This window comes from Chanodichthys erythropterus, chromosome 18 (assembly GCF_024489055.1).
Source record: "Chanodichthys erythropterus isolate Z2021 chromosome 18, ASM2448905v1, whole genome shotgun sequence".
Classification (NCBI taxonomy): Eukaryota; Metazoa; Chordata; class Actinopteri; order Cypriniformes; family Xenocyprididae; genus Chanodichthys; species Chanodichthys erythropterus.
Window position 1 is genome coordinate 35,499,880 of NC_090238.1, and position 15,376 is coordinate 35,515,255.

At 35.3% G+C, this 15,376-nt stretch overlaps 1 protein-coding gene across 2 annotated transcripts; it reads left to right on the forward strand.

The window, feature by feature from the left end:
* Window positions 1-608: 608 nt before the first annotated feature.
* Window positions 609-11,947, forward strand: mbip (MAP3K12 binding inhibitory protein 1). Of its 2 annotated transcripts, none has more exons than XM_067367463.1 (9): window positions 609-762; window positions 1,051-1,161; window positions 2,304-2,513; window positions 5,061-5,157; window positions 6,585-6,650; window positions 7,053-7,205; window positions 8,124-8,218; window positions 11,292-11,330; window positions 11,426-11,947. In XM_067367463.1, the coding sequence occupies exons 1-9, from the start codon at window positions 613-615 to the stop codon at window positions 11,531-11,533; spliced, it is 1,029 nt and encodes a 342-aa protein (XP_067223564.1). In that variant the 5' UTR covers window positions 609-612; the 3' UTR covers window positions 11,534-11,947. The 2 variants fall into 2 exon arrangements, with proteins under 2 accessions (XP_067223564.1, XP_067223563.1); XM_067367462.1 differs by having other exon boundaries at window positions 8,121-8,218; window positions 11,426-11,943.
* Window positions 11,948-15,376: the final 3,429 nt, after the last annotated feature.

Consider the following 15,376-nt stretch of genomic DNA (forward strand, 5'->3'; position numbering starts at 1 on the left):
AGATATTATAATCACAAATTAAATGGCTGTATTGGCCTTTGGACGGTTAAACCGAATGACCTTTTGACACTTCAAAATCTTTAAAATCAAAATAGAATTAAAACCTTTTGGATTCAATAAAAGAGATCTAGTTGTACTGCCTTACATTCTTTCAATGTCATATATTTGTTTTTTATTATTATTATTAAGGCCTTTGGACAAAAAAATGACCCGTCATGTTAACATCTACTTACTAAGTTGCTTGTAATTAGGCATAATTTACAGTTATTATTACGTAAGGACACAATAAAATAAAGTGTTACCAAATGCTCATATCATATTCAAACCTAACAGTTGCCTATAATAGTGTTTATAATAGTGTTTGATACAGAATACATGATAAAAATTTACATTTACGCGGTACTTAAAAATATATATACAAAGGAACTCTCATAGTACATGTCCAAACAACATGTTTTTTAATAATATACTGTAATTGTACATAAAATTGTACATCATAAATGTAAAACATTTTTGAACCACGATCAGAATGCGCATTCCTAGCGGAAGTGAAGTCATGTTATACAGAAGCTGGTTAGTCCAATCAGCGCTGCCGTCAGGAGCGGAAGTGTGATGGCGGCGGACGGAGAGAGACGCGATGCGCGTGCAGAAAGTAAACAGGAGAAGCGCAGTAACCAGATTTCACATCATGGTGGACACCGGGATGTTTTCAAAGACTGCATTGGCTCTATTATGGAGTCTCTCGCTGAGCTTGGCGCAAAGGTTTGTGCAAATAGGATGCAAGCGTTTTAAAACAGGGTTGGGAGAACTGGGATACTATCACAGTGTGTAGAGCACTTAATGTAGCTTGAAAGTCTTATAAAAGCTGTAGTTTGAGTTTGTTTGTTGGTCAGATGATCTTTGCTGGATTTAATCCCTCTCAAACCAATAAACAGACCAGACCGAGAGCCTCTATCTAGTCTGGTTTAGTTATATTTAAAGCAGGGATACCCATTAAAAGCAAACTAACAATTTAACAACAACAATAAATAACTTTCTCTTGTTTTCCAGTTAAAAGTGGGTGATAAAGTGTTGAGCATAAGTGCCAGTGTCAACAATGTCTCTGAGCTTCAGCCTTCTCACGTGTACACCTGTTTACAACAGCACATCTCCAAATTACAGGTAAACAATGTATAAATAGTTGTGTCATATGCATTATATAATTTAATTGCATAAATAGACATGAATAGATAGACATTGTTTTTTTCTAAAGTGAAAACAAGGCTGTGGAGGATAGACGATGCTTGTAGGGGAGAGCGGGGTAAGTTGTCACACTCTTCATAACTCCAAAACTAGAAGCTCTATCTCAAAAATCAAAAAATTATTATTTTGCACAACATAGAGATGACAATAAAGTGTCTTTTGATACTTAAGGTTCGCTCAACATAGCACGTCAGCTAAAGATTTAGCCAACATTAGCACAGATGTCAGTTTGGGGCAAGTCGTCACATGTGACAACTTGCCCCAGTACAAATTAACACACAGAACATGCTCAAAAAAGAGGTTTAACATGTTAAGTCAGCTATGTTCAGAGATTAAACATGTTAAGCGAGTTATATCTGCAGTATTCCATTCAGTTATCATGGATCCATGTGCAAGCCAGAGAAAACTTGAGTTTAAAGTTCAAAGTGGTCTTGCCACTTAATGTGTTTTGATTGAAATGTGTATTGTTTGGATTGAAATAATTGTTTTTCCAAATTCTCTAGACGTGATTGTTTATATTTCCAGTTCTGGTTTGAATTTAAAAATTAAAATCTATTGTAACAATAAAGTAGTTGTGTTCTTATTTTTATTTAATCTAGTGTGACAACTTACCGCCAAATTGTCACAAGTGCACATTCTCTATTCAACAGTCTATAACTCTGTAATGAGATAAGATATGAAAATGTAATGAATACAGCATATGTGCCCAAGACTTCCTTCTTTCATTTGGTATGACATTTATACCATTGTGATGTATGGTGCTCAGTAAATGTTAGACAGTGTGACAACTTACCCTGCTCTCCCCTACTAAATTAATTTACATCTATCCCTCACAGCCTCTATTTTTCATTTTGACATCTTTTGCCCAGAATAAGTGGAAATTTATGCAGTCGTTATCGTAAAATAAACCCAGAAAGGGTGATATTTTGTGATGATGACCAGCTGACTGTACATTTATATCCCATGTTTGTTTGCCAAAGACATCATTCGTCATTATAAATACACATTGAAAGCTGACAGATGGCACGAGGGACAGTTCATTAACTTTCTGATTCTTCCAGTCAGTCTCTGAAAATCTGAAGCAAATTATGGAGTCGGAAAGTCACTCCAATCCAGGCAACAGTGACAGGAAAGAAAGGGCAGACACATCTGAGCCGATGTTGGTTGACTCGGAGCATGTTTCTCCTACATCTGAGCACTGTATTGCCCTTGAGGATCGTAACAAGACTCAGGTTGATGATAATGTGCAGATCAAGGCTGCTAACTCAGAGGTAAAACACCTCAAACATAACTCTACACACTATTGTGAGTACAGTATGTTTATTTATATTTATTTTAGTGCTGTCAATCGATTAAAACAAAACAACTGATTAATCGCACATTTTTCTGTAATTACGATTAGTTGCACCTTTTATATTAAAGTTTTTAATATATTTTTATATTGTAATAACTTCACATTTAATCTCCAATGTATTGTAGAAACAAAATAAAGACAGTATATTTAAAAAATACAGAAATTGAATAAAGTTATCAAACTTCACAGTCTTCACTGCATAAATTAAATATAGATTGATCCTTATTAAAGCTACAAAAGTTCAGTCAAGAGCACTGGGCGATTTTTCTCTTAGTTTTTTGTTCTTTGATTAACACTAATGAGAGACGGCAGGAAGTTTATTAGGCTGCTGTCACTTTAAAGGGATAGTTTACCCAAAAATGTAAATTATACCATAATTTACTCACCCTCAAGCCATCCTTCAGACAAACACAATCAGAGTTATATTAAAAAATGTCCTGGCTCTTCCAAGCTTTATAAATAAGTAACCGTGATTTTGAAGCCTAAGTAACAGGGAGTTAATAAACGGCTTCTGAAGCAAAGCGATGCATTTTTTTTTTTTTTTAAGAAAAAAGTCCATATTTATAACTTAATAGGCTATAGTCACTAGCTTCCTGTAACATCCATCTGCACGTTCACAAGAGTGTCTTGTACCGGTGTATGACATTGGCGTATTGTAAGCTTAGGTGAGAGTAGACGCCTCTCACGTTTCAAACAAATAGGGCTGGGCAACAAACTCAAGCTCCTCTGACATTTCTCTTTAAAAAGTCTAATTTTAGACTTCTAATTCATGACCGGTGTTTTGTTTTGCTCTCTCCTCTCCGCTTCCGCGTTTGTCAATATGACATGTGTCAGATCAAAGTTCACCCTTCCCCCGCAAATAAAAAAACACATTGCTTTGCTTTAGAAGGCCTTTATTAACCCCCTGGAGCCATTACTTTTATGATGGATGGATGCACTTTTTTGGGGTTTAAAATCTCGATTACTATTCACTACCATTATTAAGCTTGTAAGAGCCAGGATGTTTAATATAACTCTGATTGTGTTTGTCTGAAAGAAGAAATACATCTAGGATGGCTTGACTGTGAGTAAGTTATGATTTTCATTTTTGAGTGAACTATCCCTTTAAGACCTGACTCGCATGACGCGGATCTGAAACATACGATGTCCGCAGAAAACAGTTTACAGTTATTAAAGACTTTATTTAACTCATTTAAGACTCTGCTTGTAAGGATACTCGACAAAGCAGGCATTTTGGCATACTTTTGTGTGTTTTTGTCCGTTCAAGTGCGAAAGAGAACTCAATATGGCCGGCACGCTGTCTGGCGCGGCTTTCTGTGCACATGAGTCGTGTGTGTGTGTCACACAGACAGGAGATTGACAGACAGACAGTTATTTTTTGTGCCTTATCATGCTTGAATGGTTTAATAGCACTTGAATGAATGATAGTGTGATCATATAATGTAATGTAAACTGAAAAAAAGCTTTGTTTTTACGCTGTCGGCAATTAAAGCATTATATTGTAAAATACTTTGCCCCATTTAGTTGAACAGAACAAGGGTTAGTTCACCCAAAAATGAAAATCACTCACCCTCAAGTTGGTCCAGACCTGTATGAGTTTCTTTCTTCTGTTGAACACAAAAGAAGATATTTTGAAGAATGTTGGTAACAAGACAGTTGATGATAGCCATTGACTTCCATAGTATTTTTTCTCCTACTGTGAAAGTCAGTGGGTACCGTTAACTGTTTGATTTTGAGTTTAACAGAAGAAAGAAACTCATACAGGTTTGGACCAACTTGAGGGTGAGTAAGTGTTGCCAAAATTTTCATTTTTGGGTGAACTATCCCTTTAAGCTGTTATTGGTTTTATTTGTATTTACCAATGATTATTGTTGGACCGAACGTTCCAATTTTGCATGTATTCAAGCAATCTCTTTTCCCAAACACAATTAAAGTTGATTGTTTGACAGTCAATCTTTATTATTTGCATATAATCTGCCCCAGTTGGCCAGTCATAGGGAGTGTGAATTGCTATCTGTGGACAGTCAGTTGAGAATGAATGGAAGGCTGTTTCGCTGCCTACTTTCCTTCAGAGAGAAACAAATAGCCACCCACTTTGAGAGTCCTGTGAGAGGTCCTGGTCCTTGCAACGTTATGAAGTGGATGTTCATTACATGCTGAAATTGCATGTGGGCGAAGGACAAGGAGGCCCTCATTTTTATTGCTTATTTATTTACAGTCACTGTAATAAAAGGCCCAAGCAAATCACAACTATCTGAAATGGTTGCGTGTGAGAAATATTTTGATTTTTGGAATAATTGTGTCCACTGCGGTCACTTGTTAGTCGTGCAGCCCATATGGCCTAGTGGTACTCATTAAAACTAAACTGCAAAAATAGAAGACAGTGGATTGATTTTTTTTTTTTTCTTCTTCAATAGCTCATCAGTCTAACCCTCATTGCTCTCTCTCTTGCTCATTTTCTCAGATTGAACGCAGGATATCTGCATTTATAGAGCGCAAACAGCTGGAGATCAATGAAAACAATGTGAGGGAGTTTTGCAACGTGATCGACTGCAATCAGGGTGAGAATGGGAGGGCACTGGCGACACGGGGGGTGGACAGAGGGACACTGCACGGCAATTGCCAATGTTTGTAAGAGTGCTGATTTCTACAGATGTGAGGTCAGAATACACTCATCATTCTAAGACTCAATCCAGATCTAAAAGCTCTTTATTTTTGCCAAATCTCTGGGGTGTTTACTATTGCACATGATTCATTTACAGCTGCTGTCCGTAACTTTTTTTTGGTTAAAAATTATTTCTTGAGCAAGTACATAACCAGCCAGTGTTCAAAACTATCTCCTTACCTTAGCCCGATTTACGACAGTAACCCTGAAATAATGTTTTATTATGAGCGGTACTGGTAGGTTTTTGTGGGAAATTCGAGCATGCAGCCGTCTGTGCTTCATTACGTCATGCCTGTTTATATAAAGGAGTCACAGCTAGTAGGCTATATCATTTGAGGATACTGCATTTATAGCCTTTTTTCACAGCAGCTATAATAATTAAACTTATAATTTTGATGGCAGATTTTATGATATGACAAATTAACGTTATATATAGATTAGACTGTACAGAAATTGAAATCTACAGTTCACACTAATACACACTAAATACACAGTCACACAATTCTGATGTTGTAAACATTAACAATTTGAGAACAAAGTATAACATTTAATAATGATTTGATTGGATTGGTAGCGCGATTTATTGTAATGCTTTTTTTTTTTTTTTTTTTTTTTCTCAGTTGATCAAAACAAAAGTGGCAGATTTGTTACTTGTTCAGATGACATTTCCCAGTGAAACATTAGTTAACATGAACTAATAATGAACTGCACTTATACAGCATTTATTAATATTTGTTAATGTTAATTTCAACATTTACTAATACATTATTAACCTTGTTAATATTAGTTAATGCACTGTGAACTAACATGAACAAACAATGAACAACTCTATTTGTTCATTGACGTTAACGAAAATTAACAAATACGGTAACAATTGTATTGCTCATGATTAGTTCATGTTAGTTAATGCATTAACTAATGTTTAACTAATGAACCTTATTGTAAAGCGTTACCAAAAAATCTTATTTTGGTCATACTTCCAAGACTACAATCTGTTATTCTGAAGTACAGTATCCACCGGTACGGTGACTGACAGCCACACATACTCAAAACATTAGATTCATCCGCGCTTAGGAGCTGTGCCGATGCACAACCCACGCAAAGATTATAATTCTGCACAATTCTTGCAAGTTTCAAACAGAGATGGCGACAAAGAGGCAACACTTACAGACTGCAGTTTTAATCATTAAACTAGCGAAGCAGACATTTTATACTGTTTTTTATTTATATATATATATATATATATATATATAATAGAATATATATATATATATACTTTTTTGCACAAACTAAAAATGTTTTTTCCCCCCGTGTGGTCCATAGAAGACAGCTGTGCAAGAACTGATGCAGTCTTCACACCATATCCTGGTTTCAAGAGTCACGTCAAAGGTTAGGACCTTGTTCATTCTCGTTATATGGAAACTCAAGTCTGCTGTTCGAAAGTTTGGAGTCAGTAAAATTTTTTTTGTATGAAAGGAATGAATACTTTTATTAATGCATTGACTAAAAAAACAAATCATAGTAAAGACAAACATATTGTTACATAAGATTGAAATAAATGCTGTTCTTTTGAACTTTCTATTCATTAGAGAATCCTAAAAAATGTATCGCTGTTTCCACAAAATATTAAACAGTAATGTTTTCAACATGAAAATAATTAGAAATGGTTCTTCCGCAGCAAATCAGTATATTAGAATGATTTCTGAAGGATCATGTGACACTGAAGACTGGAGTAATGATGTTGAAAATTCAGCTTGCAGAGCATTCATTGGTGTTTCTTTTCTATTGCAGTGACACGTGTTATAAATACATACGGACCTCAGACCAGAGGGGCACGGGCTGAATTAGGAGACCAGCCGCAGGGGTCCATTAGCAGAGACTGTGGAAACCCTGCCATTGAAGAGAGGCTCCATAACATGGAGTCTCACCTGAAACTTCCACCAAGTAAGAGGGATCAATAAAAGTTCAATGTCTTAAAGGGGCTCTATGTAAGAATTTTCATATATTAATCACTTTTTTTATTATTATTATTATTGGCAATGTGTGAAGTTTGTACCGAAATTTAAAAAACAAGACCTTCCCCGACTTGAAGGCCTGTAGACTGATAAAAAAAGCTACGTTCAGACTGTCAGTCAACATTTTTTTTGTGCATATCCGATTGAAATTGATCAGATTTAGCAAGTGTGAACGGCCAAAAATCACATCAAATGCCATTTTTACAAATGTGTTTCAAGCTACAATTGAATTTCTGGAAACTCGTTTCAGTCTGACTGCTTTAATCATATTTCACGTGGTTTGATTTTCTTATGCCATTTAAAATGGAGAAATGCAAGAACAATGTTGTGTTGTTGCAAAGTACCAGATGAGCAGAAAATGGTAAAATAATGGAGATATGTTTTAAACCAGCGGAGATGACAGCACACCAGCCTCCAATTTTTTTGCTGCTGCCTTATAAGACGCAGTAGTTCAGTGCGGCAGATACACATTGTCATGTTGTAAATAAGACAACATCTGAAACGTATTTTGTTGGACTGTCCCAGTTTTAATACAAGTTGAAAACTTTTTTATGAAGTACACTCACACAAATCACATCTAAACAGTTGCATCAATAATTTCAGATCAGATTCCAATCGGATACACAAATAATCAGATTTGGACTGATAATGTGAACATGCAGTTCACTTAACGGCCACTGGTGTCGCTAATAACACGGGTTTCTGAATTCTACATATAGCCCCTTTAATGTATGACATTGTATTTAATTAGGCTATTTTTCGTAGTCCTAAGTGTGTAAGTGTGTGCTGACAGATGAATGCTAGATTGTCGTGTAACTCTACTGTTACTGCATCTGCCTCTTAGCAGGTCCAGTTCCTCAAAGCGTTTATCAGCGGCTAAAGAAACTTGAAGATCGAATTCTGGAGCTCGAGGGTCTTTCGCCAGAGTACTTCCACTCCACAGTAAGTGGTGGGAAGAGAGAGAGAGAGAATGTATGTGTGTGTCCTTGTGTGTTGGAGGAGTGGATGATCAGATATTGAATTAGTTTGTTCATCTTAGTGGTACAAGTTCCACACTGTTTGAACATCCACAGTATGTTATAAACACGGAGAACTCGGCATTGGATGATTTTGAGGGAGTTTTTTTTGTTTTTTTTTATTAATAACAGCATCAATGATTATTTTACACTGTCTAATCACACAGTGTGTTTGTATTCTAAAAGAATAATAGATAAAAATGTTTAAAGGGAATGTAAACATGCCACTGGAGTTCCCATTTGGGCATGGATAATCTGCTTAAAATGACAGTTTATTCATTTTTATTATTAAGAATTAATCTGAGGATTAAAACTTTAACCTGCAAAGTGATTCAAATATATTGGTGTTTTGAGATATTAGTAATAATTAATTGAATTCAATACAATCTAATTCAGTTACATTGCATAAAGTGCACCTTTGCCAATTTTACTCGTTCTCCGTGTTACCTAGACAGAGAAATTCACATTTATTTGAAAGTAAAAGTCCATCTTTTTGGACTTTGACAGCTCCAGAGCTTTTGTGAAAACTACAGATTTTACTTCTGCATTTTTGTATCTCTGCCCACGGACAGTCAGATTAGAGGGTTATTAACAAAACAGTTAATGTAAGTGTAGGTTTATCACCGAAAATTGTTTCATACTAAAAATGGAACTTTATGGCTATTGCTTTCTTACCAATATGCAATGACGTTTTGCTTCAGGTGGAACTGACAGGATGGCAGTTTGTTTCAGTTTTTCTCCTCCGTTTGGCCTAAAACACTGTGTTTGTGAATGGAAATGTTGACTACAAACACGGGGGGTTTTCAGATTTTCCGAATCGTATTTATGATTCTTTGGAGCCTTGAGCCACTGCCTACAGTGCACTGGATCCTTCACTGGAAATCAAAAGTCACTCACTCCCACTAAATGTTTAGTCTTTGAATTCTTACACCCCGTAATATAACAAGTTAACACCATTATGACTAAAAGTTTGCTAAGAAGTATTTCCTACTAAAGCAACACGGTATTTGACTCAGGTCAGGCGTGCCCATAGCAGACTGGTGGAAGTGGCCTTGAATGACAACATGCCTAGTGCATTATGGGTGTTGAAGTTTTCTTACCTACTTTAGCTAAAGGGAAGAAAACAGCCTTTTTTGTTTTCTCTAGTCAGGTAGCACCAATTTCACACCTTTTTTCACCTTTTTACTGTATAGGCAACCAAGTTTTTTTGAAAGCCCATTTTGCCAGCGGTGAACTGTTGAACTCGACTGGCATTAAGTGAAATTAAATGAAAACATGAATATCTGTGTTGTTGTATTCCTAAAAAAACAAAATGGATAAAGTTTTGGCCAATAGCTTCTGCCAATGAACTTTATTTTTAACATGATCATTAACCTGTTCATTTCAACCTGATTTTATTCTGACATTTATGTGGCAAATTTGAGATCGGATAATTTTATGATTCTGTCACAATGCAATACTGACTTTGCAAAGTTTGGAAGTTTTTTTCCACCACTGAATAAAAAATAAAGAAGGTAAATGCAACTTTTTTATCTCACAATTCTGACTTTTTTCTCAGAATTTTGTGATATAAAGTAGCAATTGCATGTTATAAAATTAGAAAACTCATGATTGCGAGAAAAAAGTCAGAATTGCAAGTTTATATCCCGCAATTCTGACTTTATTTCTCGCAATTGCGACTTTATATCAGGCAATTCAGAGGAAAAAAAGTAAGATTAAAAAGTCCCGATTATCTTTTTTTTTTTTTTTCGTTTGAAGTTTCCATAGCAAAGAGGTTGGATCTTGTGAAGAAAAGCACTGTTGCTCATGTCATATATATAAAGGGACATTTCTTAAAGGCACAGGGCCAGAGAGAGAGAGTGGGAAATTACACTAGAAATGGTGGTGCATTATACACTTCTGATCAAAAGTTTAGGGTCAGTAAGATATTATTGTTATATATTCATTTATTTTAAAGAAACTGATGCTTTTATTCAGTAAGGACAGATTTCTGAAGGATCATGTGACACTAAAGACCGGAGTAATGATGCTGGAAATGAAAAGAAAATGTATAATATAACCTCTTATGACCCTTTTTTTGTGCAGTTAGACTGAGTTTGTGTCACTGGTCTCCCTGTTTGTTTTTACACCGACCGTACCATACACGCCCTTGTTACACTGAAGACTTCCCACTTATGTGTTTCCTCCTGCGCTCACGACAGTCGGCCGGAGAGTTCTTCAAAACCATTAAAAGCTGATATGAGTGATATTTTTTCCCCTCACTTCAGAATTTGTTATCCCTGTCAGATTGTAGCCCATCAAAGTTAGCTGAGTAAGTGCTCTTGAACCATTTCTACGCCTCCTCACACCAGCTTCACTTAGTTCAGTGCTGGGCTGAAAGCTAGCTGATTTCCATGTCCTTTACAATGTGTGTGTGTGTGTGTGCATATTGCCTGTAAAGTGGGACTTTGAGTGCCGTCAAATATGCTGATCTTTTTAGTTTGTAGCGCTGCTTTCAGCAAGTCGAATGAATTAATTGAACTCTGCTGACCAGGGTGAGCGGATATCATGCATCTGCCAAGTGGGTCCATATGCACACTGAAAAGTGATTAAAATAAAGACAAATTATGGGTAATAGATAAAAAGAGATGGACAGAATAAATGAAAGGGCCATTGGGTGACAGAAAGAATCCCGATGGCTCCCACTTAATACTATTAATCAGTGTAAGTCTATAGCAGCGCGGGTCTGTTGGCAGTGATTGAGTGATGCTGAAGGACATCTGTTTCATACTCTAATCATGTGCCGTTTCTGTCCACTTATGGGTGTCCTTCGTTCAATTTATTGTTTTGGTTGCCATTAAATTTTTTCCCCCGGTTTTATCGTTTTTTTGCCATGTAATGGATTTTTGCGGAGCCTGATATTGAGATAAACACTTTGCCGTTTGGTTGAATGACGACTGATGTACATTGTTCGTATAAATCGGCATTCATTTCATGCTTTTATTTCTCTCTTCCCACAGAATTACTCTCACAAACGACCTAAAGCCTCAATGTCGCAGGTAAGTTCCATTACTGATGCATTTGCGTATTCATGGAGGGAAAAATGTTCTCAGTGAGAACATATTAGCTGATGAAAACATTCTTGTTTTCACAGAACTACAGTCTCGCTGAGCTGGATGGGAAGATAAGTGCTGTCAAAGCTGCCTTGATGAAGAAAACCAGCGAGTTCCAGCCTACAGACGTAGGAGACTTTCCATACTGACATGTGGACTTTTGCTTTAAATGTTTTCAGCCCTCTATTAATGAGTTTGATCTTCACTTTTGGTCATGTATAGAGCTGTGATGGTCACAGATTTCAAAGATGATGTAGGATTTGTGTCACTGTATATTTTATATCTGTAAAATGTACGTTTTGCTTTGTCATGCTTTTTTTGGACACTTCTGTAAATAAATGTACATTTAATTCATGCATTCAAATTCCTGTGCTGTTTTATTTGTGTGAATGTTCTTTTTCCCGGCTTATACATACACTCTAAAAATGCTGAGTTGAAAAATGGACAGTTTTAACCCAGCAGTTGGGTAAAATGTTTTATTTAACTATTGTTTAAAAATGACTATATGGCTGGCTCAAAATGAACCCAAAATAGGATTGAAATTAAAAATCAGACACATAATTACTAGAAGCAACAATAATAATCAAAAGGTGATCATTTACTAATATGCAATGTAATGTCTTAGTTTTTTTTTTTTTTTTCATTAAACTTAATGTTAATTTATCGAACATTAATGTTCATTTCCAACATACTTTGGAATTTTGAAACTAAAGTAAAACTATCCAGCAGGTTGGGCAAACATTTAACCCAACCTCTGGGTTAGGTAAAAACATCCAAATGCATTTTTGACCCGGCAAATTTTTAATTTTTTATTTATTTTATTTTTGTGTACGGTCCTGTAATTTTCTGAAAATAAAGTATTAATCCTAAGTATATGTTCTGTATTTGGTTATGTACAATGTATTTTTTTGGGCCTCAAAAATACCCTTTCATTAAAGAGAAACTATAATACGATAATTCACTGTCATATTGGACGGTACAGTAAATGATCTGCAAGGTAGTTATAAGGAATTGTTATATTGTATAGTTGCTGCTAAAATGGGCAGGAAATTACAAAACATTTGGAAAATTAATGCATTTTGTTTTCAGGATTGATGGCATATACACTAAAAATGCATGGGTTTAAAATGGACAAACCCAGCGGTTGGGTTAAATGTTTGCCCAACATGCTTGGGCAGTTTATTTCACTCAACTATTGTTTAAAAATTACTATATTTCTTGCTTAAAATTAACCCAAAGTATGTTGGAAATTAACATTTATTGATGTTTAATGAATAATAAGCAATTTAATTAATGTTTATTAATAAATGTTCACCTTTTGATTGTTATTGTTGCCTCTACTAATAATGTGTCTGATTTTTAATTTCCAGCATATTTTGGGTTCATTTTAAGTCAGCCATATAGTCATTTTTAAACAATAGTTGAGTTAAATATAACTGACCAGCAGGTTGGGCAAACATTTAACTGTAGTAATATTAATAATGTAGTGTAGGCTACATATATGGTAAAAAATAAATAAATAAATAACATTACTGTTTTAACTATATTAATGTTTATGTTCTTTTTTTATTGTATAAATAATGACTTCATTTTTCTTGTGTGGAATAAACTGTTAGTTATTAAAATATAGATGTATATAAACACTAAACTAGGACAGGAAAACCCAAAATAGCATTAATCTACATTGTACTGGTTTACGCTTACAGCCACTTTTAACCCCAAATTATGATAAAATATTTCTTTTTCCCTAAAATATTTATTCATAGGTTCTTTCTATTTTAAATGTACAAGACATTTGAAGAACAATCCTTAAGCAACTATGCCAGCGAAGGGCCATGAATATGTTAACGTTAAAACTGATCTATGATTATTACGTGATTGAGGGTAGAGGTGACTGCTTAGAGAATGTGTGAATGTGATTGCAAACGGCAGGCAGAGTGAGCAGACAGCAGTAGCTGCTGTGAGTCACAGCGTTCATCTCTAGCCTCTCAATGCAACTTCATCGTATTAAAGAGATTTTTTGTTTAAAATTTAAAAGTATAAATTATATTTTTTAGGAACCAAATTATCTTTGATTTTAGCCTAAATTAATTAATCAAGTGCTTTATATATTTAAAATATATTTTTTTACCTTAAAGTGTTTGATAATAAAATGAAAGAGATAGTTCACCCAAAAATGAATTATTATTAATTATTATGAATGCCGCTGCAACACTGTATGAACCCATCTGTGAAACAAAGATATTTAAAAAAAATAAATACATTTTTTATGCAATTAATGGTCACCATTCTATACAATATCTTTTTTTGAGTGTTTGTGTATGTTCTGCAGAATGCATACAGGCTTGGAATAACATGTACGGTAAACTAAATGATGACAATTTAAAATTTTGGATGAATTATCCCTATAAAGGGTTAGTTCACCAAAAAATGAAATATATATCATTAATTACCCTCATGTCGTTCCAAAACTGTACGACTTTCGTTCATCTTCAGAGCACAAATTAAGATATTTTTGACGAAATCTGAGAGCTTTCTGACCTCCCTATAGACTGCAATGTCAACCAATTTCAAGGTCCAGAAAGGTAGTAAAGACATTGTTAAAATAGTCCATGTGACTGCAGTGGTTCAACCTTAATGTTATGAAGCATCGAGAATACTTTTTGTGCACAAAAACACTTTTTCTGCTTTAAAGTCGGCATTAAAATGGAAGTATTGTGCGACGGTGGAAATGATGCAGATCCATTGTGACGTATGAAATGGCTTCTCGAACAAGAAAAAATGTGGGGCGGGACTTGGTTTTGTCCATTGAGAATTGATTGGATGATTGATTGGTTTGCTATTGGTTGATCTCATGTGAGTGACAGGTTGCCACACCCTGCCACAGATGTTGCTGTAAGAGGGGAAGTTATTTTAAGTAAAGATTACAAGGGCACAATAAAAAAAACAAATAAATAAATATGTGCATAGATAAATAATAAGATTTTAATAAATATAACAATATTCCATTTAAAAAAGAAAAGAATTGACCATTTTGATTTCATGTTGACTTTAAAACCGAAGACCTCTTCTAGCACTGGATGACAGCGCACAGATTTTTATTGAAAGACAATTTATTTAAACTTCACTTCGATACCTTTTATTTCTGCAAATATCTATCCCAACAGAAGACACGTTTGGATCTTGCTGTACTTTTATTGCACAAGCTGTACCTTGGGCTCCTGTTCCTCTCAGCTTAGACCCACAATCACAATCCCATCATGACAGGTAATTAAAACGGCCTGAGTGAAGGCTTGTCAAAACACGGGACTTGTTGGAATTCTCTGTGTGAGGGCTGGGATCTGTTGTAACAGTGAAGTGGGAAGCAAAAGCTGACTCCTCCAGGTGTTCTACCAGACCTCTTTAATTTTTGCTCCAGCTTTCTGAGCCCGAAAAAGGCCCGCAATGCACCCTGGGAGGTGTGTACTTGAACAGTAACAAAGCAAACGGGGGGGGAGTTGTCCATTGTTACCCCTCAGCTTTTGTCTCAGGCTTGGACCCTTAGGTAGCTTAAGAGAACAAATTGGCCGGACAATAACAAATGGATTATAAAAGTGAATTAAGGCCTTTGTTCTGAAGTATGGCTCAGCGGTGTCCGTTTGTCCCTCTGGTCATTATGCTGAGAACGCAGGCAGGTGAAGTATAGTCATCAGTGACTGTCAGTCTCTGTCCTTTGTTGACTCTTTCTACAAATTAGTTCCTTGTTTTTGTGTGTGTGTGTGTGTGTGTTTCTAACTATATAATTCAGGGGAGCTGATACCACAACTTAAATAAATGCATGGTTGCAAGTCAAATTTTTTTATTTATTTGTTTAATTAAACCTTATAAGTTGCAAACATTATTCTGTTGACATAATAATGTTGATCATTACATTTTAAACTCAAATTTCTGAATTAATGGCTTTTTTAAAAAATTAGGTTGTAGTAACAATGAAATAGTCTTCATAACTTCGG